This window comes from Ipomoea nil, unplaced genomic scaffold, assembly GCF_001879475.1.
Source record: "Ipomoea nil cultivar Tokyo-kokei standard unplaced genomic scaffold, Asagao_1.1 scaffold0302, whole genome shotgun sequence".
NCBI classification, from domain to species: domain Eukaryota; kingdom Viridiplantae; phylum Streptophyta; class Magnoliopsida; order Solanales; family Convolvulaceae; genus Ipomoea; species Ipomoea nil.
In genome coordinates, this window is record NW_017616730.1 from 3,203,152 (window position 1) to 3,230,486 (window position 27,335).

Genomic DNA, 27,335 nt, shown 5'->3' on the forward strand with positions numbered 1-27,335 from the left:
AATTTGAAGAATAAAGATCGAGGGGAGATTCGTACTTTATAAATCGACACTTGGAGTATTTTTCTTGCAAATAAAAGTTTGACACTATTTTAGACCGCCCTTATGCTATTTAATTTGTAAAGTCCAAATTAGACTTATAAATCTTAAATTCAATTAGAATTTACGGAGTATTTTTTTTAAAACATATTTGACTTAGTATCCTAGTCTTGTGGCTAGTTGCATCATTTTAGCTAATCTAGCGTTAAAATAGCACATCTTGGACTTAAATGTCATTGACGTAGGGGCTGACTAAAGTGTATAAATAACAATGCTACTATTTTTGTTAAACAGATAACTTTGACAGTAGTAAATTTAAGAATGCTACTATTTTTGTTAGACAGATAACTTTGACAGTAGTAAATTTAAGAATATTGTTTAGGCAATTTCTTTTCCTTGGATTCTTAGGGGGCGTTTGGTTCAAGGTATCTCAGATTACCTTGGTAATCTGAGAAAGGTAATCTTAGATTACCATGTTTGGTTTAGGTAATCTGAGAGGGTAAGTAATATAAGATTACTGCCACGTAGGAAATGGGGGTATATTTGAGATAATGTGATTACCAAGTTTTAGTTAGGTAATGTGAGATTACTTTTCAATATTCCAAAATTGCCCTCATTTATTTCTCTTCTATTCATTATATAAACCTCATTATTCAATTATTATTATTATTATTATTATTAGTAGTAGTATTATTATTATTATTGTTGTTGGTTGTTGTTGTTGTTATTGAATTACGCATTGCATTATTATTATTATTATTATTATTATTATTATTATTATTGAATTTCATCTTTACTTACAATACACATTCAATCATCATCATTATTATTATTATTATTATTATTATTATTATTAGTAGTAGTAGAACCATCTTGTTAAATTTTGAATTATGAAAAAAAAAAAAAAAAAAAAAAAAAAACTTGTAATTTACACCTTTCAATTTCTATGAGGGCATTTAAGTAATTGATGTAACATAACTTAAAATATAACCTCAACCAAACAAGTTAATGTTACATTCCTACAACTTTAACCAAACACATCAGGTAATCTTACATTCCCAAAATCTCACATTACTTACCCCCAGGTAATCCTATTACCTGGGGTAATCAAAGATTCCGTGAACCAAACGCCCCCTTAAGGTGTATTTTGACTTATCTTGGGATTTTCCTCCTAAGTGACGTCTAACTCTTATCTCCATCCTTGAAGTAGCTAGACTTTGCACCACATTTTCCTTCCTTTGCATCCATCACCCAACCACTTTTCTTTCTTAACCGGAGCCAACAACAATCACACTGAATAAACACTGTCATTAGTCCATAGCAACCACAAGCAGCCAATCTAAACTCATTGCATATCAGAAGAGAGTTTCTAAAAAAAATTGAAGATTGCCTAAATTCATTAATCAAAGTATCAAAAATGTTAACTTTGCTCATCCCAGTTTCCTCCCACAACATTCAAACACACCAGACAGGTCAATAATGCTGCAATAGATGACAGATATTACACTAGATCAAATTCCATTTAGTAGCAGCCATATCAAAATGGATACAACAGGAGATGTCAACAAGTGGAAAAGAGCAGATGGGTGAAGTGAGACTGAAGCAGAAGTCTTCAGTTGAACCAAAAACCTGCAGGTATCCACAGAGGGGTCGACGGTCGTGATCAAGCCCAAGCCTCCAAAGTTGCAGCTATCTGCATTCTGATTGTTCTGTTGATAATAGTTGTTAAATGCATAGGAAATATTCCCAGGCCAGCTAATGTTAAAACAGGATCCTCCAGGTGACAGTGCGCTGCAATCAGCAGAGGAACATGCATCTATTGCTTGGGCAGTTGCATTGGACAAATCTTTGTTGTTGTTCACTACACACCATTTAGAAGAAAGGTACTGGACATTTTGGGCATCCACCATTTTTCTTGAGCCCTGCCCGAAATCGACATGGTACTTTGCTTGGCCATCAAATGTAAACACGCCCCAGTGTCTCTCGAAACTTCCACTAGCTTTGCTTCTCTTGTCTTCGTCCAAAAGGCTTAAAATATAAGTCTCGAGTGGCAGTTTAGTGGCCTTTGACGAAGTTCCAGACTTGCTGTGAAGGTGTTCCATAAGGCCTTTCAGGAATACCTCAGCATTGGAGGACGTGGCATTAGCAGCTCCATCTGTTGGCCAACCAATTTGCCCCACGACTATATCCATTTGAGGAAATCCAGCAGAGGACAAAGCTGAGACAAGAGTGTCATAGCTCAAATCAAAGCTATTTTTGTAGGTCTTGCGACTGTAGTTATGAGGGCGTGCAGTTTCCTTGAAGAGAGCAAAGTCAAGGGAGATGTTCTTATTTTGACGATAACTTTGAAAAGGAGAAATAGTCACAAGGAGAGGAGATTGGTGCTGGCTAAGAAATTTGAGAACTTGAATCATGGTTTTGTTTATATCTGCCCTGAAATGTCCTCTTGACGGCATGCCAGTTTCTGAGAGGAAAGCATCAAAGCTGCATGGAATTACGACTCTGATCTCTTTCTCCAAGTTAGCTTTGACCAATGCAGTATGAATGTTATCGGCTGCCCCAATAAGAAATGGATGGAACTGCGTGCCATAAGTCTGAAGGAACGGTTCATCTCCAATCGAAATATACCTGTATATAGGCACTTTAGCAATGCATACAGATATAAAGGTCTAACAAGTACATAGGAGCAAACATTAATTACATTCAATAAAAAGACGACATATGATTCTAAGAAAAAGAGACAAGAGAGGCGGGGACAACTCCAGCCAAGTTGGTTAGACTGTTGATTTGGTAACCACAAGGTTACAAGTTTGACTCCCAACATGAGCAACCTATTGTGTTTACTTAGCACAACCCCTTTCAGGGCATTTGGTTGGAGGGAATTTAAATTCTATTCCCACCTAATTCCTTAGTTTGGTTGGAAGGAATTGCAATTCCCTCATTTTCATTGAATTAAAATCCCATGCCCCCCTTGTAATTTTAATTCCATGGAGTTTAGGCTTTATTGGTTGGAAGGAATTGCAATTCCCTCATTTTCATTGAATTAAAATCTCATGCCCCCCCTTGGAATTTTAATTCCATGGAGTTTAGGCTTTATTCCCAGTAATTCATCTCTCATGGAATTGCAATTCCTTTCCCACGTAATTCCCTCCCTCCAACCAAACGCCCCGTTAGGTAGTGATGGCAGGTTTCCCCCGTCACCCAAAAAAACGAGACGAGAGGCAAGCATAATGGCTGCATTTGTTGATGAAATCCACACAAACGTATTTGATACATGCCAGATAACAAGGTAACTGCAATGCACTTATGAATTTACGCAAATAAAATTCACTTCTCCTGTTGGATACAGAAGACTCAAATCTCCAATATAGTGAAATGAAAATTTAGCATTTAAGCAATGAAGGCAAAAACAGTATCAAATCAATAGGAGTAATTCTCCAGAAACATTGATTGGAAATTGGTAAGTGGATTCATAATTTCATATAAGTAGCAACGGACATCCATAACTTAAACAAATAAGCAATATTTCATACTATGTATAAAAAATTTATTTCCATGTTAGAAGGAATGAAAGATATTTTGAATTAAAGCTGTGATTCTGATGTTATGAATGCAGCAAACTCCAAATAAGTGAGATTAGCAGCCCAATGTTTGAAGCTAAGGATTCTCGACAACAACAAAATCACACTCTAGGTAAAACGAATTAAAACAAAATTTAATCAATCAAAGGAAATGCTCACAAGTTCAACGCAGGGTTTCTTAACAAAACTAAGCAGTAGGGAATGAAAAGGATGCAAGCGTACTCTATTCGGACTCGGGAGGAGCCCTCGGAGAAGTAGCGGGTGATGTTATCATGGACCCAGCTCTGGGCGGCCTTCAATGAGGAATTCAAGCCGCGAAGCATGGAATCGGGAATGCCTACAGTCACGTCGATTTTGGCACCGGAGAGGGACTCGAGTGCTTCGGGGTAGGGTTCCGAGAGCTTTACCTTGGTGATGGCATTGGCCTTGAGAATCTGCACGACCTTGTCCGCCGGTAAAGGGTGAGACGCCGCCCTGCCCCAGTTCACCCCTACGGCTCCCACAGTGGCCGGGAAAAGGGTCGGGACGGTGAGAAATAGAACCCATGTGGCTAATAAAGCAGTCGGAGACGCCATCGATGATGCTCAGGCTACATGCTCAGTGGAGTCGCTGGTACACAAAATGTGGCCGGTGGTGGTCGTTGCCATTGACTGATGACTGATGACTCATATGGAAATGAAAACTGAATTTCTGTCCGTACATTGTTCCCGTGGGCCTTGTGTCCGAATACAAGCCCAAATGGTAATGTTCCATTCCAACAGCCCAAAGAGAAGAACACCGCAAATTATGCGCAACCGTGTGCACCATGCATAGTTTATATACTATAGATTCATAGTTATTGAACTCTATATTCAAAATTACAAAACTCTATGTTTATATTCTCAATTCTTGAACTATGTATTCACAAATCAACTATATGTTCATAATTTGATAACTATGCAGTTTAGAAATTATGAATTTATAATATAGAAATTATGGATCCAATTCCGTGTGCACCTTGCATGGTGCACACGGTTACACAGCATAACGCTCCGAAGAACACCCAATTGTTATATTGTGGCAAATTATTATCTGGATCATGATCCACATAGTTGTATAGAGTGTCGACCATGAATACAAAGTACACTTAATATACTAAAAGTACTTGTACTATATTAAAAATATACTTTTTGTTTGTGGTTCATACATCTATATGGATCATGGTCAATCTAATTATGTTTGTTATATTGAAGACCAAAGTCCACTATGCATATTCATGCAATTAACCTATTGAAATATCGTTTTGAATTTACAATGTAATTGCTTGCAATCCTTATACCCTAAACCAAGTTCACGTAGCCAAATGGACTTCAATATAGGTTCATTTATAATTTGCACATTCTTAAAAGGGATGTTGTGGGCATGGAGTTATAGAAAGTGATGCTTTAAATTAGAGTGATGTTACCTACTCATAAATTTTCTCGACTTTACAAAATTTATCGTATTGAAAATACTGAGCAACATCAAACAATCCACAAGTGTCTTAAAAACAGCATTTGGCAACGGCATCATGAACACTTCAGCCTTATAGCAATCTCCGACACTTTACCATACATTTTAATTTTCTGTATTCTGAAATTAGCATATTGGAGATTTCATTTAACGTTTCCAAACTCACATTCAAATGTTACGTAAAGAGCATACTTTGATCTAACTATAACATGACATTGAAGAAATTACAACAGAAAAAGAAAATGTTCAAAAATTTTATTAAAGGCCTGCATATAGCAAATGATTGCATTGGTTACCTTAAAGAAATAGATGCAAACCCAAAATAAAGAATTAAGATAAAGGAGAAGAGTTCTTCAACAGTCAATTTCCATCTCAGGAAAAAAAGTATGCAACTGAGTAACAGTAATTCTGAAAATCGAAGAGCATGCATTACACATTTAAATAAGAAATCTACATTAGTTCAACCTGCAGAACAAAATTCTATCAAACTTGTAAATTACTTCAAAGCAGATATGGGGTATTGGAGGAAAGCCTACAGTGCATTTAGGCAGTGGTTGCAGACTGGGCAGCAAGCCTCTTCTTTGCCTCTTCAATGATGGACAGCTTGATACCCTTACCCTTGGGCAGAGAAACCCAAGGCTTAGTGCCTTTTCCAATAGTGAACACATTCCCCAAACGAGTAGCAAACTCATGCCCAGTGGCATCCTGGATGTGGACAGTCTCGAAGCTTCCCTTATGCTTCTCCCTATTCTTGATGACGCCAACACGTCCCCTGTTTCTTCCACCAGTGACCATAACAACATTCCCCACGTCAAACTTGATGAAGTCAACAACCTTGTTGCTCTCTAGGTCCAGCTTTACTGTGTCATTAGCCTTGATGAGAGGATCAGGGTAGCGGATGGTTCTACCATCATAGGTGTTGATGAATGGAATTCCCTTCTTTCCAAACTGAACAGAGCGGACTTTGCAAAGCTTAAACTGCAAACAAACAAAGCATATGTTTCTATTTAATTTTTTTTTTTTTTTTGAATGCTACTGACTCTATACATTGTAGTATCTATTCAAACATACTTTCTCAACCTAATGAAGCACAAAGTGTTAACAACGCTTCCACTGAGTTTCGATCTCATGACCCCCCACACAAGAGAGGTCACTACATGTCATCTGAGCATAAGGGTTTCTATTTATTTAACATAATAAAATCTTGAGATATAAAAGTTAAACAAAGATTACAACATAACTTGGGAAAGGAAATTTGCATTGTCAAGTAGCATAATTGACTAATACATGAGCTAATGATGAAATAAAAGACGCACAGGCAAACATGTCACAAAAGTAGAAAGCGCAATATAAGGTAGTATCAAACTATCAATACCAGCTAAAGGTCAAACATCTACACTCTATAGGACAGAAGTTGGGCAAGAGAACAAGTAAATTAACCTTAGCCTCCTCATCCCTGATTGAGTGAAGTCGGAATCGCCCTTTGGTATCATAGAAGAGGCGGAAGTTCTCATTTGTCTTTGGAATTGAAACAACATCTAAAAGATTATAGATATAGAAAACATATTAAGGCATCAAGAAAGCTAAGATCACTGCTAATTTCAACAATCAACAATATATCAGTATAAACATACATACGTTAGACAACATGCACTTACCCATGAAACCAGCAGGGTAAGTCTTGTCAGTCCTGACCTTACCATCAACCAAAACATGTCGCTGCATCAAAATTGAAATGACTTCACGATAGGTAAGGGCATACTTCAACCTGTTTCGAATGATAAGTACTAATGGCAAGCACTCCCTGGATTTGTGCGGCCCAGATGAAGGTTTAGGAGCCTACAGAAGAGAATTCAAAAGACCATTATGTTAAAACTGAACTAATGTATTAATCAAGCAAACCTAAACTACATTAGTAATAATATTACGCATATGATCATCAACTTACAAAGGCCCCACCCAACTTGTCCAGCATCCAATGTTTTGGGGCATTTAGCCTCTTCATATGCTTCTTCAACCCTCGAGCCTGTAAATGAAAATTAAACAAGATAAATATGACATTTTCCAACATTACAGAATGCATACAATAACATTTAACAACACTTCGTAGTTTAGTAGCTCCCTTGGCATCATTTTGCATATAAACCATCTAAAACTATAAATGTATTTCGATTTTAATCTGTCAAGCTTTGGCCGACTAAAGCAGTTTTGCTGGTAGGTTTTATCAAATAAACACTAACAAATTTACGAAATTAATCATCATCCATCCTCAAAAGTGCAATGGTTAAAATGAAGGTTAAAGATCTACAAAATAGCTCCCATCCCAAATAATCCTCTGAAGAAAATACTAAAAGATAAGCAGACGAAAACTGACACACAAGAATACTAAGCGCAAATCAGCTAATAACAAAATATAGATACGAATAGCGCATTGAACAATGATTAAACAAAATGAATGAGAAGAGCAGAACCATGGTGGTGGAAAGCTGAGTGTTCGGCCGTCGCCGGTGGTGCCTACTCCGCTGCTCCTAAGTGCCAATTCAAACCCTAATTTCCATGGTCTGTTTATATTATATATACAGTTTTTCTGGATTTGTTTACGTAGCTCCTTTTGGGCCACTTAGGCCCAATTCGTATTTGCTCAATTGTTATGCTGTGGAACCGTGGACATGGTTCTATGTTCATAATTTTTGAATTATATGTTCATAATTATAAAGTTATATATTCATAATTATTGAACTCTATATTCACAATTACAAAACTCTATGTTCATAATTATAAAGTTATATATTCATAATTTTTGAACTTCATATTCACAATTATTGAATCTCTATATTAATAATTACATAAATATATATTCATAATTACGTTCTCAACTCTATGTTCATAATTATAGAACTATATGTTCATAATTATAGAACTATATATTCATAATTATGAACAGTTTTGGTATATATTCATAATTGTGAACAGTTTTAGAATCGTGTCCACCTTGCACAACATAAAATTTGCCCAAATTTGCTTGCTTGCTTACGAAATATGGGATTGGGCAAATTTGCTTGCTTGCTTGCGAAATATAGAGCTATTATGGGATTGTTATGCCGTGGAACCGTGTCCACCTTGCAAGATGAACACAGTTTTATGTTTATAATTACTGAACTATGTTCACAATTATAAAATTTTATGTTCATAATTTTTTAATTTCATATTCACAATTATTGAATTCTATATTCACAATTACAGAACTCTATGTTCATAATTACTTAACTCTTTGTTCATAATTATAAAATTGTATGTTCAAAATCTTTGAACTTCATATTCACAATTATTGAACTCTATATTTACAATTACAAAACTCTATGATCATAACTCTATGTTCATAATTATAGAACTCTATATTCATAATTTTTGAACTCTATACTCACAATTATGAACAATTTTCGAACCGTGTCCACCTTACAAAATAGACACGGTTTCACAACATAATTTGTCCTTGTGGTTCTCTACATCTCTCCCAAATGGGAGGTGGTCAAAGGTAAAAGTTAAAATTAAAATTTATTGTATTTGTTATAGACCATGGTCCACATTATAATTTGCCTTTGCCTTTAGGGGATAAATAGATCAAAGAATATTGCTTGCAATGCTTACATCTTGGAACATGTTCACCTAGCAAAATGAACCCGATATATGTTCATTTTTGCCTATTGCTTGTGCACCTTTGAAGGGGGGATAAGGGATGTTGAGCTTGTGCACCTTCTTTGAAGGGATGTTGTGACTTGTGGGCTTAGAATCTTAAGACATTTTAAGTTAGGGTAATGCTATTCACTTCAAAGGTGTTAAATTTCCCCCAATTGAAAGTTGAAAACACTGAATAACATCAAATAAACCACAAGTGGTTTTCGAATAGGATTTGGCAGCAGCAACGTGAATACTATAGAGTTGAGGATCTCATTTAATTTCACCAAATTCATATTCATGTGATAGGTAAAGAGCTTGCTTTGATCTAACAATAAACATGACAACAATAGGAGAAAATGTTCAAGAATAACAATTGCATTGGTTAAGCATAAAAAACTGCAGGATTCAAGGAACTGATGCACAGCCAAAATAAGGAATTGAGATAAAAGGAGTAGAGCTTCCAACAGTCAATTTCCATCTCAGGAAAAAAGTATGCAACTGAGTAATAGGAATTCGGAAAACAGGACAGAATTACACATTAAAATAATAAATCTATTGCTAACAAAAAGTAAAATTAGTTCAACCTGCAAAACAAAATTCTATCAAACTCTAATTACTTCAAAGCAGATATGGGGTATTGGAAGAAAGCCTACAGTGCATTTAAGCAGTGATTGCAGACTGAGCAGCAAGCCTCTTCTTTGCCTCTTCGATGATGGAGAGCTTGATACCCTTACCCTTGGGAAGAGAAACCCATGGCTTGGTGCCTTTTCCAATAGTGTACACATTCCCCAAACGAGTAGCAAACTCATGCCCAGTGGCATCCTGGATGTGAACAGTCTCGAAGCTTCCCTTATGCTTCTCCCTATTCTTGAGGACACCAACACGTCCCCTGTTTCTTCCACCAGTGACCATAACAACATTCCCCACGTCAAACTTGATGAAGTCAACAACCTTGTTGCTCTCCAGGTCCAGCTTTACTGTGTCATTAGCCTTGATGAGAGGATCAGGGTAGCGGATGGTTCTACCATCATAGGTGTTGATGAATGGAATTCCCTTCTTTCCAAACTGGACAGAGCGGACTTTGCAAAGCTTAAACTGCAAACAAACACGAGATATATTTCTATTTATTCAACATAAAAATAATAAATAAATAAATAAAAACATGAGAAGTTTAACAAAGACTACAACACAACTTAAGTTAAAAAATTTGCATTGTCAATTAGCATAATCAACAAATACATGAGCTAACAACAGAATAAAAGCCACACAGGCAAACACGTTGTCCTTGGAAACTGCATGATGAGAAAGTAGAAAGTGCAATACAAAGTAGTATCAATACCAGCTAAAGGTCAAACATCTACACTCTATAGTACAGAAAGTTGGGTAAGAGATCAAGCAAATTAACCTTAGCCTCCTCGTCCCTGATTGAGTGAAGTCGGAATCGCCCTTTGGTATCATAGAGGAGGCGGAAGTTCTCATTTGTCTTTGGAATTGATATAACATCTGTAAGATTATAGATACAGAAAACATGTTAAGGCTTCAAGAAAGTTAAGATCACAGTTAATTTCAACAATAAACAATAACAAACATAAACATAAATAAGTTAGAAATTCACTTACCCATGAAACCAGCAGGGTAAGTCTTGTCTGTCCTGACCTTACCATCAACCAAAACATGTCGCTGCATTAAAATTGAAATGACTTCACGATAGGTAAGGGCATACTTCAACCTGTTTCGAATGATAAGCACCAATGGCAAGCACTCCCTGGATTTGTGTGGCCCAGAAGAAGGTTTAGGAGCCTAGAGAATAGAGTTAAAAGGACCACAAAGTTAAAACCGAACTAATATATTAATCAAGCCAACCTAAATTACATTAAAAATAAGAAGCATGCATGTGATAATCAACTTACAAATGCCCCACCCAACTTGTCCAGCATCCAATGTTTTGGGGCATTTAGCCTCTTCAAATGCTTCTTCAACCCTCTAGCCTGTAAATGAAAATTAAACAAGATAAATATGACATCTAATCGACATTACAGAATACATACACCATTTAACAACAATTAGCTGTTTAGTGGCTCACTTGGCATCATATCACATATAAATCATCTAAAACCATTACTGTATTTCGATTTTAATCTGTGAAGCATTGGCCGAGATTTTAAATCCACTAAAGCAGTTCTGCTGGTAGGTTTTATCAAATAAACACTAACAAATTTACGAAATTAATCATGAAGAGTGCAATGGTTAAAATGTAGGTTACAGATCGACAAAATAGCTACCATCTCAAATAATCATGTGAGAAATATACTAAAATGAAAGCATCCGAAAATATATATCCATGAATACTAAGCGCAAATCAGTTAATAACAAAATATAGATACGATAGTATGTAGCGCATTGAACAATTATTAAACAAATTTATTGAGAAGAGCAGAACCATGTTGGCGGTTGTTTGCTGAAACTCTACTCCCTGAGATGTTCGGCCGTTGCCGGTGGTGCTGCTCCGCGGTCTGTTGTCTACTCAAACCCTAGCTTTCAGGTAAACGTTTATATATATAGCAGCGGCCCTGATTTCTGGATTTGTTTACGAACCATTTTCGGCACTTTAGGCCCAATTCTATTGGACATGTATTTATCGATTATCTATGTGAGAATGACTCGGCCCAATTATGTTGACTTGGGCCGTGGTCTTGTTTGCTTAATGCTTACTATGGAGCACATTCGTTATATCGTGGACCTGGTCCAATACACAGAATTCATATTCATAATATACATAGACATAAATACGATATAACGAACATGAATTCTGTGTATTATATAGCTGAGCAAATATGAACACTTAACATAATACACAGAATTCATGTTCATTATATCGTGTTTATCTATATGTGTATTATAAACATGAATTTTGTACCTTATAAAGTCAAATTTTGTATATTGGACCAGGGTCCACGATATAATTTGTCCTATGGAGCATGGATGGTTTTCCACGGCAAATTATTAATAGTTATGCTGTGGAAACGTGTTCACCATGCGCATGGTGAACACAGAGATAGATTCATAATTTCTATACTGTAGATTCATAATTTTTTTTTTTTGAAAACGTAGATTCATAATTTTGTTTTTCATTTGTTGTTAATGAGATAGATCCATAATTTCTAAGCTGTAGATTCATAATTTCTATATTGTAGATTTATAATCTCTGTACTGTAGATTCATAATTTCTATATCTATACTGTAGTTCATAATTTATATACTGTAGATTCATAATTTCTGTACTGTAGATTCATAATTTTTATACTATAATTTCATAATTTCTATACTGTAGATTCATAATTTTTGTACTGTAGATTCATAATATCTGTAACGACAAATGAAAAACAAAATCATGAATCAACGCTTTCAAAAAATAAAATAAAATTATGAATCTACAGTATAAAAATTATGGATCTACCCCTGTGTTCACCATGCACATGATGAACACTTTTTCACAGCATAATTTGCGACAAATTATTATGTAGACTCGAATCTACATTGCAATGTAGACTCGGATGCAAAAATATACAATTTTCATACTGAATATTCACAATTTAAATTGATTTAAGGAATTAAATTATTGTGCTCTTGCTTTAATTTCCCCCCAAAATAAAAAATGTGTTATCATTATTTATAGACGTACATTTTATTAATGTATCTACGTACCATTAATTTCTCAAATCTAATTAACTCATTGCCATATCACCATCACCACCCCGCCTACTTACACTTGCATATTTACCAACCATTTATTTGTATATCCCAATTCTTACATACTTACTCCACACCACACCTATATTACTTAAAGTACCATGGTACATAAATAAACAAGAACTTATTAAAATGGTGTAGGGGATTCCTAATATTATCTCATTTTCAAAACTAGATTATACTATCATACCATATTAACATATTTACAATTTAATATTATTTTCTCAACATCCCTACAATTGCATATAATAACAACAAAATTATAGAAAATCCTTCATAAAATCTACTACAAACAATGTTTGAAAAGCTTACAAATTACCTTTCAAGCACACAGCTCGTTTCAATTATATATATATATATATATATTAACTATAAATTAAAATATTAATTTAGTGGTCAATTAATTTTGTTTGGCCTGGACACTTATGATTCTTTAAAATGTAATATATGTTCTGCTAATGGTCATTCAGTCAAAATATATTGCGTTACATAAAATTTATTTGATGAAATATCTCAATTACCTTTTTGTTTAATAATAATAGAAAGTGGTAAATAGATGAACTATCAAAAATTCAAAACGATTTATATTAGATTGATTTATTTTCCATAACAAATTAAATTAAATTGATAAATTATTGATTTGTGAAGATGAGAAGATTGCCGGGTGTTTATATTTCTTGTAGAAAGCGATAGAAGATAATTTAGGTGGGCAACGCATTCAACTTAAATCTACTCTCTCGATACCTTGTCGGCGAACCTTGATACAGTTTGTCAATTTTCTGCACCTCTCTTTTTTTTTTTTTTTCTTTTTTTTTTCTTTTTTTTTTTTTTCGTACCTCATTTATATATATGTGTGTGTAACGTCGTTGGAGTGGGCCCTCCGCAAACGGGCTTTTATTCCGCGAATGGGCCATAACAAAGTTTTGTGTGAGAAGTGTAGATAAATAATAAATCGATTTAATATATTTAACGGTTGGAGAATACAAAAAATTAAAGAAAAAAACACATTAAAAAGAAAAAGGAGATACTTTTGATTTCATAAATATGTGAACTTTCAAAGTATTTGTATTTATGAAATTGATCAAGTCTTTTTTTCTTTTCCTTTATTTTGTAGTCATTAATCATTATAAATGAAGGACTCAAATTAATTCACATTTCTAAGGAAAAATCTAGTTATCATTTTGATTATGATTCTATATATAAACCAGACATATATGAATAAATTTCTTAGATTCCCACATTAATATAACCGATACCGTACAATAATGAGGCTAATTCCAAATTTATAAGCATTGGTGAATAATCATATGATCTCTAAATAAATGTGAAATTAAATTATGAATTCTCCACCCAAGAGGATGAAGAATCAATAGATAAATCGGAGGCAATAATGCATGATCAAGCTTAATTAAAGTGTGATGAGATGCCTGGGGCGAGAAATTTCGTCTCTACAGTTAATTAATTAACTAGCACTTTGTTTTATAAAATATCAATTCTCTACAAGAAACTTGACAAAATATACTCTCATAAATTCATAAGATCAGGTGCTTCCTTACAAAGGGAGTTGCAGTGACCAAGCTTGAGTGACTCTTTACTAAAAGCTAGCATAGTCCAATCTCCACAAAGTAGTAAGACCATGCATATAGGGTTGACGCTTATGTAGTACTGAAATATTATAGAAGTTGGTGACCTAATGCCAAGAAAATGAATTTGCGACCAAAGTGCCAGTGAACTTTATATTCGAATATGATTCATAAATTGACCGATTCTATCATGCATAAATTATTATTATTTAAAAAAAAAAAAACTCAATAACATTTAAAAGAAAAAAGTATAGTAGTGTTAGGTAAAAAAAAAGTGAATATTATAAAATAAATTAAAAATAAGAACGTAAATTTAATATATAAGATCATAGATTTAGTCTTAATTACTTTTTTACCATTTTTATTTTTTCTTCCACTTATAATTGTCATTATCACAAGATGGAAAATACTTGTTGGGTAGTATGAAAACATAGGTACGTAGTAGCAGCTAGGTGGTAATATGATACGTTGCTTTCTTCTAGAAGGCGAGGACGTCACCAATAATTAAACGGCATCGTGGCTAGCTTACAGTATTGGAGCACTGATTACTTATTAGCCTGACTCATAATAAATTAATAATAGATGAATATTGAATAACGATATGTTATTTAAATGCAAAGAGTTTAATATTTATAAAGTCTATTTTGGATTTGAATTTTACAAATAAAGTTTTTAAAAAATATTCATAATCTTTTGAAGAATATATCAAAGTCGTATGTTCGGTTGGAATAGAGGATTTAAGCGTGTGGCCTTTTAAAAAAATAAGGATAAGATATAGACTATATTATATACGTAGGTATTTGATTGTGACAACTAAAAACTTGTTAAGTCAATACGATGTTTAATTCGATATGTTTATTGACAAACAAATTTTGGTACTAACTGGATGACCATACTTAGCTTTTTGGTGTTCTAAGCTAAGATTTGCATGTGTTTGGAATCTCCTCAAATGATGATATTCGTCATTTGCTTATCACAAACATTGTTGGAACATTATAGTCTCTCTTTCTTGTAATTTAAGGGTTTTTTTTTTCGCTATTATGTTTCTCTATAGTATATTTAAATATAAATATAATTGTTGATGTAAAAGAGAGATCGAGAGAGACAACTTGGATCGAGTGTCTAGAGCAAGATAGTAAGAGCAAGTGATATGATTAAGCGAGATCCGAATTTACATGGTAATAATTTCATAATTTTTCATGATATATAGTACATACATGTGTAGTATTAGCATAATATGCACATTTTTCTCTCGTGCATATTTGTTAATAGTGTAAGTTTTGCCACAAATTAAGTATTATTTAACAAAATTTCTAAAATAAAGACTCTAAGGCTATCTTTATCCTTGCAAATCTCTCACTTTTAAAAATGGATCCACTTCTACATATCAAATTTATAAATTATCCATTATTTCTTCTACATACTTACAAATCTATATCGCTCTAAAAAATTGAGTCACACTTTAATATTATATTATATTATAAATATAATAATAAAAGAAATAATATTTTATTTTTAAAAAAAAAAAAGAGAATTGTAGGAGTTGCCTAGCGAATTTGTTTGCCACATGCAGAGGCGGACCCACAGTGGGGTCAGCTGCCCCCACTCACCCCACCCCCACCTCTTATATAACCCTTGTATGTATATGTGTATATATAGTAGACGTTTTAGTATAAGTATTAAAAAATAGACAAATGATAATAGAATGTGACTTAGCCTAGTTGGCAGAGCGCATGGTTGGGTTAAAGGTAGGTTAGGGTTCGAATTTGTAGTTTAGCATGTGGTTTGTTTCTAATTTTTTTGACATTTTATTTCACATTTTCACCATTAACACTATCTTTTCACATTATTTCACATTTTCAATATTATTAATAGTGCATATTGCTTCAACACAATAATATAATCTTCATTGATATTAATAATGAGATGAGATGTGTAATTTATAATGGATCTTTTATTCAAATTATTTTATCAAATTGATTATATTCATATTTTGTTATGAATATTTTTATAATGTTTTGATGTGTTTTATAATTTTCCTATATCCAACATTATTTATGGTTATACTTTTTAAGTGTTTCATTTTTTTTTCTAATTATCAATTTTCCTTTAATATTTTGCCCCAACTGAAAAAAATTCCTGAATCCGCCACATGGACAACCCACCAAAATAAACAATAATGTTCTTTTGAATTTTCACATCATCCTAATGTTATCTTTACTGAGATAATTTCAGCCTAATTAACTAGTAAGACCACAAAAACTAATTCAATAGTGTAAGTTTTGCCACAATCATTTCACATGCATTTTTTTTTTTTTTGGTGGAGGCAATATATATAGTATCACATCCATATATATATATATATATATATATATATATATATATATATATATATATATATATATAATAAAGTTCAAATGCGGCGGGGTCTTCCCGTGCGGCGATGCGGCAAAATTCCAGAAAACATCAACAGTGTTAACAATATGCACCAACAGTGTATGAAAAACACACCATAATGAAATGCAATAAAACATCACAAAATACACAACAGACCAAAAAATACACCATATAACTCACCACCCCCAATGCGTACCTAATTTTCTTTTGTTTTTTGTGGTGTATTTTTCTAACGTTGATGGTGTATATTTGTTGAACTATTGGTGATGCCGCACCGCCGCACCTGAACTCGCCAAAATATATATATTTGTGTTTTAGGTTTATATTAAAATAGAAATATAGCCCATAGAGGTAACATGCTTCATGACTAATACACCAACATTATTATACATTTTAAAAGAAGCATATATAATTCCATCATATATATTATTCATCATATCATATATAATAACCTGCATGCCCATTGCCCGTCCTTATACGTTTCCTTGAATTGCAGTGATCAATAATCCCTGGCTTCCACTTGCAAGGAATAATTAGGTAGTAGAATGTAGCCAAGGGACATGCATTATTGTTATTTTATTTAGTATATGTATGTATTGCTATACTGCGACACCATGCACCATAACTCTGATCTATTATCAAATAATTTGTCATTGGTATCCGGTAGTTGTGTTATTCAATATAAATGATGCATATAGACATAGTATCCAGTGTTACAATTCAATACGAAATAAATGAAATATATACCGTTGATAGGATATGATTGTATATGACAGTATAACTCACCTAATAACTCAAATAGTAAGTCTTAAAAGTTGGCACATGAAATAAGGATTCTAATGGTTTACCTAATTATGTCGGCTAGAGTCACAAAAAGATCGAATTTATGACGTAAATCAAAGTATAAATAGAACTTCAATTGCATAGTCCAGACACGCACCTTATTCTCCATAGAACTACTTGTATGTATTAGTGCTTATATCCCCGTATCATATTATCTACCTCATAAAATTATATAACTCGATCCTTTTATTTTGATCTAATTTATGCTATCACTCAAACTTTTACGTGGGTCATTCATTCAAGAAAAATATACATAAGACAACGGTTAAAAATCGTTATTTTTGAGATCAAATTTCTGTTATTGTAAGTCTCGTGCAAAGATAGAAAAGACAACGATTAAAAATCATTATCTATTGAGTGTTGTTGAAAGTTACACACATTAACAAGAGTTTTTAACCATTGTCTTTTCTACAAAAGTCAATGATTAAAAACCGTTGTCTTATTAAGTGTTCTTGAAAGTAAAAACAGTTGTTAATATTAATTTAACGCGGTTGTCCTTAATATACATCGTCATTCACGCCAATTCTTTTCCAAGTTTTCTGTAATTTTCTGTCAAAAATCTTTTTTACGCTCTCTGATCTGCTTTATGCTAGGGTTTGGTCACAGCACTCAGCTTTTCACTTTTGTTTTTTAACGACTTTGCTTCTTTTGCTGTCAAAATCACCTCTGCAGAGTTTCAGATGACTTTTTTCTGCCTCAGCTCTCCACTACAACATGCACAGATGCACCAAATACCACCTGATGATCAGATGAGATTTTTCATTTTTGCATGTAACGGTTTAATCATATTTTAATCAAATAAAAATTAAATTTATATACTTTATTAGAAAAAAATTGTTAAATAATCTCTCGAACTTTTTAAAGTTTCAATTACGTACACAAACATAATTTTGTTCATTAAGGTCCCATTACCTGTTAGTGACTTGTAATACCAGATCACTAAAATTCTGGCGGTTGTCCAACAATAACAATCGACGACGGAGACCAAGGTGTGGTCATCTCCGGCAACTAAAGATGGCGCCGTTGACAGAGAAGGTGACCATTTTTGGTCGCCATTTCTGTCGACTGGAGATGGCGACCATGATGATCGCCTTCACCGTCGTCCTTGGGAGATGACAACCAATTTGGCCCTCATTTAATTTTCAGTTGTCGGAGATGGCGTGCTCATTTCTTACGACGACCTATTTGACCCTTTTCTCTTAGAAAAATTATAAGATATGGGCTAGTGAAATCCAAATGTATATGAAAAATATTTTGAGTTTGTATTGAATGTTGTAAGGACATTATCCCCACAATATTCAATCATCAGTACAAATCTAATACTTTTCCAAATTAAAACACTTTGAGCTACACCCTACTGCAAGAAACACTTGTGGATATTAACATCATTTTGCCTACTTTGTTACTATGTTGAGGTAATTAAGTTATGATACAACTTAACTAGTCAATTGACGCAAAATTAATTAATAACCTTACTTTGATTTACAGGAACCCGCACTCAAAGATTCACTCTAAGTGAAACACGTTTGTAATCTTAGTCGGCAAAGAACTACAATAAAATAAAACAACTTAAATTGCTTATAGTTGATCGCCTCAAATTAAGAAAGTCAATAGGCAGTTTTTATTAAAAGTCAGACTTATAATCTTATAATTATCAAGTCAAATGTTTGACAAACTTGATTTGAGGTTATACTCAATTAATAACTTAACTTTGCTTGTAACCGTATGATAATAGATCAAATAATATATGAGTACGGGCGTATATGTATACATATATATGGCCTGTATTTGGTCCAGTGTTGTAACGTAACGTGGCATGGAAAATGGGGGACTTTAATTTGTTGATCATTGGTGGTGACGGATAAGATAAAGAAAGGAAAATTGCAATAATGATGACACCAAATTCGCAAACAAATATATATGTTGCAACATCGATCACCAAGAAAATGAGTTGATTATTTTGTTCTTTTCTTGGTGAAAGCGACCATACATATATACTCACACGCATACTACATTGGATCCCCAATACGCATTCAAGTATGTCTATAACCAAGTTGTCCCAAAAGGACATTGAGCGTGTAAAACATAATTGACTTATAGCACAGTTTTTCTAGTGTGATTTAGTTTTTCTATGTTATTTCTGAGTTATTACACAAAATAATATTTACCTACGCACATGTTTCTCTTGGTGAATTTATCACATCATCAATTAGTGGTTAATCGATCCACTAGGGTACGAATATGTGACCTCCCGTTTGGTTGGGAGAGCCACAGTTATGCCGCTCGGCTACAAGGGTTACAGTTATGTCGCTCGATCGCAAGGTCTTTGGTACATGTAGCTTATTTAATTATTTGTTATAAATTTTATTGGAAAAAAATAAAATGAAGTCATATGTCAAAGACCAAGAACAACACAACAACGGCATTCTGATCTCTGGCAGATATATCATATAATTAATTACATGAAGATAGATGCAAGCAAGTTTTTAAATAAAATAATGGTCAATAATTTTCTTCGGTCATTATTATTATTATTATTATTATTATTATTTTGGGTGACAAAGGAAACACTCGTGGTATACATGGAGTCACTGTTGTAAAAATCGCGCCTAGGCGCCGATCCGGCCTCCTAGCCTAGGCGTTCTAGGCGCCCGCCTAGGCGCTCTAGGCGCCCTAGGTGGGCCCCAAGCGCCTAGAGGGCGCCTAGCGATTTTTTCAATATTGCATGGAGTAAATCAAATTCTTATATTGTGTAATACCCAACTAACCATCAAATTATTCCGGAGAGGTAAACAACGCTAGGCACATGCTATATATACAATATGTTCGACCGAGAAGGTGTTGACCAAAATTAAACTCTTGATCGTCTGGTACGAGAATAATGCTCCATCAACTTGGGCTACCGAGGCTTTATTATTTACTTTTAAAAACATATTTTTGGATTTGGTGGTGTATTATTGGTGGGCACAGTGTGTCCTATTATCACAAGCTAAGGATATGATAATTTACAAATAGTGCTTGAATATACAAATCAATGGAATGGAAGCAACGGTTGGCCGTCAGTCATTTTCGCACTGATGTTAGTGGGTTAGTAGTACTCCTAGCTATATACAATAATTAAATTATAATTTTAAAAAGGCAATTAACGCAGAATTAATCCTTTTTATGAGGCTGTCTGCATATTTTATGTTGCTGTTTATTATACTAGATTACACCCAGAAAAAAACATTTTAGCCACAGCAGCATCGTATCAGATTTGGTTTCATTTATTAATTAACCTTTTCAACCATATTGTTATTATACTGTTAATTTCTTTAGTAGAGAGTTAATATAAGTTTTAAGTACTCCGAATATAATATGACAGGGAGTGCCTTTCAACTTTCAGGATTCAGTCACCATGACCCTGCGGCCAAGAACAGCTACTTAGATGAAGACCTGTTTGGTAACATAGTTAGCTTATCAATTAATTTTAATTTATTTGATCACTATTAGCTATTTAACTTGCTTAAACAATCAATATGGGTGTTTGATTAATTAGGTTTTGTAATAACTCATTGTTCCAAAATGTTAACATTTAAAAAGCTGCTCAAAACAGCTTTTTGAAAAAGTTATTTTGCATGTAATCAGCTATCAACTAATGACTAATTTACCAAACACTTTTCTACAATCAGCTAATGTTATCAATTAATTAAATTCAGTAACCCAATCAACTAACAGTTGGCCTTTGCCCAACCATATGAAGAAGATGATGAATGTTGCATATGTACATATATACATATATAGTAGGTTGTAACATGCGATGTCTGATGGAGTTGAAGAACGCGCACGTGTGCATAACAAGTAGATCATCAGATCAGATCAGATATAAGAGGACTGCATGCACTAAAGTAGTAGAGCCCCTGGAGGGAGACCAGAATCCTCCAACCAAACAATGGGGACCAGATCAGTTCAACACATACATACATACACGATTAATATTTGCATACATGCATTTTGCTGCAGCCTACGTTGTTATTCACATGTTTTCTTACTTGTTCAGATTTTTTTGTGATTTACGAGAAAGCCTGTAGGCATTACTCGAATTTATGCTTTCAGTAAAATTTACCTTGTAACGTTAATTGTCAAGGAACCTTTGGGTGAAATTTACCTTAGCCCATAACTGACCAGTTCAGACCCAATTAGGCAGTTCATATAGGGAGTTATTGAAGCCTATTCTGATTTTTGAACCATAGAAAAGTAGAAAACTAGTAACAACACTATAATAATTAGCCCAAAATTTGAATGATACGCAGGTTTGATCCACATTTGGAAAACTCGCAATTTTAGACCATCCAAAATGGGTCGGAAAATTAGGGTTTTTGGTCCGAAAAGATTATTTCGTCTTGGATTATTCAAGCCATTTTAAAGTATGCATGAGAAAATCTTGATATGACAATGTAAATCAAGAGTTTAAGTAAGAAAGATTTTTGTTTTTGTTTTATTAAGAATAAATAAACCTCTCATAATTCACAATTAGGAGAGAGAGAATAATAATATATGTAATTGAAGTTCAAAAATAAATTAATTAATTAGTTACTACGGATAGAGTAAAATCTAAGTAGTACTACTACTATACTCTGTTGTTGTTGTTGTAGTAACTGGCTTGCCGACAGTATCGCTACCGCCGCCACAACCGACGGATCCAATTTCGGTGACGCCACCACTACTGGCCGCAGCAGCGGCGGCGACGGCAGTGGGCCTTTTCCGCTTCTTCTTCTCGTACGGTATTCCCCTAGCCTTAGCCTGGCTTTCTCGTACCTCCCGTAAGTAAATCCTCACAGCTCTAGCGCCGAAGGGGTTGGACTCCGGGCGGCCGCCGTTCTCCTCGTACGCCGCTCTAAGGCGGCCGATGAGCGCGTCGAGGCTGCCCCAGGCTTGCTTCTGCGGGCAGGCGCATGGAGCCGGCGGGTTGGGGTGGCCGAAATACGGGCACCCGATCACGTGCACCTTCGTCTTCCCGAACTGGTCGAGGTACTTGAGGAACTCGATCACGTGCGCGCCGCTGCACCGCGCCAGCGTCAACGGCGGCTTGTGGTTCCGCAGATACTGCAGGAACGTGTTCCAGTCTCGCCGCTTCTGTGACTCGTACCGGCTTGGCGGCGCAGCCGCCGCCGTTGATCCTCCCTCCCCCGCCGCCCCCACCCCGCCGCTAACACTTACCGTTACAGACGACTGCCCCTCCCCTCCCCCTCCCCCTCCTCCTCCTCCGCCTCCGCCGCCGCCGCTGACGCTATGATCCGCCGCGCCTGCACCGGACGCCAAATCCATCAACTCTCACCGATCAAGAACAAAAAAAAAAAACCCTTTTTTCTCCCTCCTTTCAGACTGGTTTTGCAGTGGGAAAGGATGTGATCGGAGAGGAAGAAGATTATTGAAGATGATGTGATGGGACGTTAAAAAGAATGCGAATGAATGAATGAGAGGGAAGGAATGAATTGGAAGCGCAGAGATTGTGAATACGTAGAGGGAGATAGGAAGGGGAGAGGGAAGGGGGAAGGGGGATGGGATGGAAGAAATCACATGGTGGCCCCATGGGGATGTGACAGCAGGGTTTACTATTCAACGCAGGTGGGGCCTCCACTCTTTCTTCCCATTTGCGATTTTCATCATCCTGTCCATTTCTAGCAGTACTACACACATCCATTTTATTAATACTAATATGGTACAATAATAAATACTAATGTTTTGGGTCACTCAATAATGTTACATTATCTTAAATTAAAGAATCTTAGATTATTGAGAATATTACATTCATAAGTTTGGAATGTAATATAATCAATACATGTTTTGTTTACAAAAAGTGTAATTCATTTTTTTTTTTTAAATATTGTTAGGGAATTTAACTATTATAAATATAACTAGAGTAATGCGAGCCAAATACCTAGATATAACAACTAATTGCTAACTAGATAATATGCCATTGGATCATAATGGGGTTGGAAATTGTAAGGTATGACTTTAGGACTATTAAGAATGGTTGGAGAGTATTCATCTTGATAAGGATCGAGCAACTCATATCTTAAAAGTGACCAAATGATATTTTTAACTTCGAGAACTAAGTATACAAACATTTGTAAAGTCAGGCTTATTATAGTGTGGATAACAATTCTATATTCTCACCGTTCAATTTTATATGTCTTATCCAGTTTACGATATTCATTTGATTAAAGTTATTTACAATTCAATTTTTCATAATATTTAAGGTTAGTATTAGCATAAATTTTACTATGTAAATGTTTCTTTACAAAATTTAAAACTTACTTACAAGAGAATAATCAATAAAGAAAGCGTTCATCTAACTTTTTTTTTTTTTTTGGTGCGCGGGATTAGTAGATTCTTCTCACAACGATGTTCATAGCATCACGCTTAATGATGTTTCTTTCGCCATTAGGAGGTTGAACTAGAAGCGTTGTTCCCCATTGGTTAATTGTCATGTTCCATGTTTGCTAGGTAGTCGGCACATTGATTGCCTTCTCAAAAAATGTGGACAATCTCACACTCAGAAAATTGGTTTAAGATAAACTTACAGTCAGCAATATGATTATAAAGCGATCATATCTTAGTAAGCACATACGGAATACATTATATTAACTAAGATTATAGGGTCAGCCAATATACTTCCCAATCCACATTTATTTCGCAACAAAGTTTCATCGCCTGAATGTACTTACAAAATGTATACAAATTTATTGTAAATTACACGATGTTTAATCATACTTTGGACATGAATGCTTACATAAAATAAAGTAAACATTAAAAAAAATTTGCTAAATCCATACAATATCACATGTCGTACGTGAGTAAAAAGTGTGAATTAATTGGGGTACCCATCCATTTAAATTGATTGAAGGTTATAAATTAAGGAAAAATATATGTAATTATAACAATGCATTTGAAAATATTTGATAGTGCATCAACGAAAAATTGACAATACAATCAAAATCAAAATCTATAATAATGCATTAACGTGTATGCACTACTTGTTATCTACAAATGTACTATCAAACATTTCAAAATGCATTGTCGTAATTACAAAAATTCTACTCTTTTTTTTTTCTCATTTTTTCCTTATCGTCTAGACTTTGATCAACCCAAGAGGATAGATGAGATTAATCCACTATTTTTATTTGGGACATGTGTTATCACTTGAACCTACATGTGTGTGAGGATTCATGTGAGAACAAACTCTCACGTAAAAAGTAATGATTGATCTGAATTATCAGTTTGGATATATAAACAATTGTAAGTTACTGAAAAATAAAGAGTTGTTGCAATAATTATAAAACTGATCTCGTATTTTTTACCTTTGTTTTTGATAAGCAACCTACAATCGTTGATTTGGGATAAATAGACGGACCAAATTTGTCATAACATTTATTTTGAGATTGTTCTCGCTTGAAGTGCCTAGTATCCCAAGCAATGTGTTGACATAAGTCAACAACTAGACCAAATTTTAAATTATGATTTAACCACCTTACCAAGTTCTCACATTACCTGAAATATCAATTACTTTTGGTCTAATTTCATAATTTGTACTTGTTCACGGAAATAAATTGTATTTGTTAAAAAAAATAGATAACCTAATTACATTTTTGCATAATGTAGTAATTAATTTAACCTATTCTATATATATATATATATATATATATATATATATATATATATAAAATTAAAATTCATCCATTGATCTTTAAAAGTGAAATGAACAGAATCAAACCTATAAAAGTTTCATATCAGCATATAATCTATATTAATCAAACTTATCATGGAGAATGAATTGAATTGTTTAATAAATTTCCCCGGCCACCACCACAAATAAATAAATAATATAAAAACTATATATCGAAAAAATAATTTGAAAGAGCATGCATATGTCAGCTACGTTCCTATAGTAATTTACAATACACATTGAATATGTGGAGGGAAAATGTATTAAAGAAGGTTGATAATTTTATATTATTTTGCATATCAATAAAATACTAAAATTGCATCTCTTATGCAATTTAATAGTTTTCTTACTCTTGTGACAAAAATTACAATTATTTTATAAAAAAAAATGGGAAATATATTATAACTGTAAACAAAAAAAAAAAAAAAAAAAAAAAAAAAAAAAAAAAAAAAAAAAAAACAACAACAACAACAAAACAACAAAAACAAAAACAAAAACAAAACAAAAAATTATGACCTAAAATGACTAATTGTGAGTTGTTGAGAGACAAGATATAATTTAAAAAAAAAAAAATTAGGTGCTATCACAATTGAACAAATTGCACTTTTGGTCCTGTGAGTATTAGGGTACTGACAATTTGAGTACGTGACTTTCAAAACTCACAATTTAAACCTTTAACTATGCAATTTTTGGCACATTTGGTCCTCCGGGCCAAATTGCCGGCCAATTTTGGCCGGAAAAAGATTTAACGCTTCGAATTAATTTCTGATGAGGGTAAAAACGTCATTTCACTCGGCCTCAAGCTCTTCTGCAAATTCCAAGCCCAGTTTCAGTAAGCTCAAAGTGAGGGCTGTGAAGGAGAAAACAGAGGAAATCAAGTCCCAGACATCTGCAGAGGAAGTCACCGTGATAATTTGACATCTCATATTAAACTACATCATATACACCATGATGTCCCCTCAAGGATATAGTGGTCCAACTCGTCAATTAATCACTTTTATGTCTATATTCAAATGTAATATGATTGATTCCCAGTAGGCCAACACATGCTGATCAAGTGCAGAACGAAGAAGAAATCTGCAGAGGAAATCAAACACATTAATCAAGTGCTGATCACGTTCTTCGTTCTTCGTCCCAGACATCTGCAGAGGAAATCAAGTGCAAGGATGAAGAAGAAGAAGAACGAAGAAGAAGGGGTGAATGAAGAAGAAGAGAGTGAAATGACATTTTTACCCTCATCAGAAATTAATTCGAAGCATTAAATCTTTTTCCGGCCAAAATTGGCCGGCAATTTGGCCCGGAGGACCAAATGTGCCAAAAATTGCATAGTTAAAGGTTTAAATTGTGAGTTTTGAAAGTCACGTACTCAAATTGTCAGTACCCTAATACTCACAGGACCAAAAGTGCAATTTGTTCTATCACAATTCCATTTAGGACTAATCCAACAAAGAATAATTTTGACATTTGTCCTATTTTTTCAAAGTAGTAATAATTCGTAAAGGAAGATTACTTGAGTTATTTTAGTAGTTTAAGAATATTATAAGATTAAAAAAGAATGACAATAATTTGGGGCCTCACCGGTGGTATGATTTGTGGCACCAAAATATATAAAATGGCGCAATTCTCCAAGCCAACTTGATTGCCTTTACAAAATTATTAGGATCAGATTATTGCAGTGGGATTCCAAATGTCAGTCCTCTCCGTGGAATGGGAGAAAAATGGACACTAATAATATAAAAATTACTTCAAAATGGGTGACGAAATTAATAATTAACTCCTTAAAAAGTCACAAGTTTAATTTTTATTATAATTATATTTATTAAATTTATTGAACGAGACTTTTTAGTATTAGTTGTCAATTCACTATACATGAGTGAGATGATAGAAAATAATATCATAAATATAATACAATTATAGAGATGATAGAAAATTGTCAAATAAACGATTGAATTTTAAATGAAAAAGAAATTTGACTCTTGGACTTTAAAAGTTACAATTTAACACATTAATTTGTCAGTTATGTACATATGGGAACAATAGTTGGTCATCCATTGGTGACTGTTTGCCGGTACAGTCGTCAGAACCCTAATTACTAATTATTACATGCGAATAACCTGAATTGGGTCTAAATGTACAAAAATAAATTGATGTATTTAATTGTAACTTCTTAAAGTTCAGAGTCCTAATAAATGGTTCAATATGCAATATTCAAGATAAGAGATCAATGCTCGAATCTCGGTCCTCGGCGGAGACAGTGGGAGGATTATG

At 34.0% G+C, this 27,335-nt stretch overlaps 4 protein-coding genes and 1 long non-coding RNA gene across 6 annotated transcripts; all 5 read right to left on the reverse strand.

The window, feature by feature from the left end:
* Nucleotides 1-448: 448 nt before the first annotated feature.
* On the reverse strand, nt 449-27,113 carry LOC109163152. The gene is made up of 3 exons (XR_002051205.1): nt 27,103-27,113; nt 20,206-20,215; nt 449-661 (listed from the first exon to the last, which is right to left on the reverse strand). It is a non-coding gene; the product is annotated as an uncharacterized LOC109163152 (long non-coding RNA).
* LOC109163114 (glucan endo-1,3-beta-glucosidase 9) lies at nt 1,366-4,284 on the reverse strand. 2 transcript variants are annotated; one of them, XM_019311852.1, is made up of 2 exons: nt 3,837-4,284; nt 1,366-2,661 (listed from the first exon to the last, which is right to left on the reverse strand). In XM_019311852.1, the coding sequence occupies exons 1-2, from the start codon at nt 4,190-4,192 to the stop codon at nt 1,548-1,550; spliced, it is 1,470 nt and encodes a 489-aa protein (XP_019167397.1). In that variant the 5' UTR covers nt 4,193-4,284; the 3' UTR covers nt 1,366-1,547. The 2 variants fall into 2 exon arrangements, with proteins under 2 accessions (XP_019167397.1, XP_019167388.1); XM_019311843.1 differs by having other exon boundaries at nt 1,366-2,664; nt 3,840-4,283.
* LOC109163134 (40S ribosomal protein S4-like) lies at nt 5,423-7,661 on the reverse strand. Its single transcript, XM_019311877.1, has 5 exons — nt 7,580-7,661; nt 7,057-7,134; nt 6,767-6,947; nt 6,549-6,646; nt 5,423-6,086 (listed from the first exon to the last, which is right to left on the reverse strand). The coding sequence occupies exons 1-5, from the start codon at nt 7,580-7,582 to the stop codon at nt 5,652-5,654; spliced, it is 795 nt and encodes a 264-aa protein (XP_019167422.1). The 5' UTR covers nt 7,583-7,661; the 3' UTR covers nt 5,423-5,651.
* LOC109163125 (40S ribosomal protein S4-1-like) lies at nt 9,206-11,323 on the reverse strand. The gene is made up of 5 exons (XM_019311865.1): nt 11,227-11,323; nt 10,697-10,774; nt 10,406-10,586; nt 10,192-10,289; nt 9,206-9,881 (listed from the first exon to the last, which is right to left on the reverse strand). The coding sequence occupies exons 1-5, from the start codon at nt 11,227-11,229 to the stop codon at nt 9,447-9,449; spliced, it is 795 nt and encodes a 264-aa protein (XP_019167410.1). The 5' UTR covers nt 11,230-11,323; the 3' UTR covers nt 9,206-9,446.
* On the reverse strand, nt 21,808-22,854 carry LOC109163142 (protein LIGHT-DEPENDENT SHORT HYPOCOTYLS 6-like). Its single transcript, XM_019311888.1, has 2 exons — nt 22,618-22,854; nt 21,808-22,587 (listed from the first exon to the last, which is right to left on the reverse strand). The coding sequence occupies exons 1-2, from the start codon at nt 22,664-22,666 to the stop codon at nt 21,953-21,955; spliced, it is 684 nt and encodes a 227-aa protein (XP_019167433.1). The 5' UTR covers nt 22,667-22,854; the 3' UTR covers nt 21,808-21,952.
* Nucleotides 27,114-27,335: the final 222 nt, after the last annotated feature.

Bases quoted from the DNA above. Each gene is read 5' to 3' on its own strand.
- LOC109163114 (XM_019311852.1), bottom strand. From the start codon at position 4,192: ATGGCGTCTCCGACTGCTTTATTAGCCACATGGGTTCTATTTCTCACC. The intron at 2,662-3,836 runs CGCTTGCATCCT...TATATACAGGTA, and splicing joins TCCCGAGTCCGAATAGAGTA to TATTTCGATTGGAGATGAAC.
- LOC109163142 (XM_019311888.1), bottom strand. From the start codon at position 22,666: ATGGATTTGGCGTCCGGTGCAGGCGCGGCGGATCATAGCGTCAGCGGC. The intron at 22,588-22,617 runs GCGGCGGAGGCG...GAGGAGGGGGAG, and splicing joins GGATCATAGCGTCAGCGGCG to GGGGAGGGGAGGGGCAGTCG.
- LOC109163125 (XM_019311865.1), bottom strand. The intron at 10,587-10,696 runs GTAAGTTGATTA...TCTATTCTCTAG, and splicing joins ACAAGTTGGGTGGGGCATTT to GCTCCTAAACCTTCTTCTGG. The intron at 9,882-10,191 runs GTTAATTTGCTT...GTTTGTTTGCAG, and splicing joins TCAGGGACGAGGAGGCTAAG to TTTAAGCTTTGCAAAGTCCG.
- LOC109163134 (XM_019311877.1), bottom strand. The intron at 6,948-7,056 runs GTAAGTTGATGA...TCTCTTCTGTAG, and splicing joins ACAAGTTGGGTGGGGCCTTT to GCTCCTAAACCTTCATCTGG. The intron at 6,647-6,766 runs GTAAGTGCATGT...ATAATCTTTTAG, and splicing joins TTACCCTGCTGGTTTCATGG to ATGTTGTTTCAATTCCAAAG.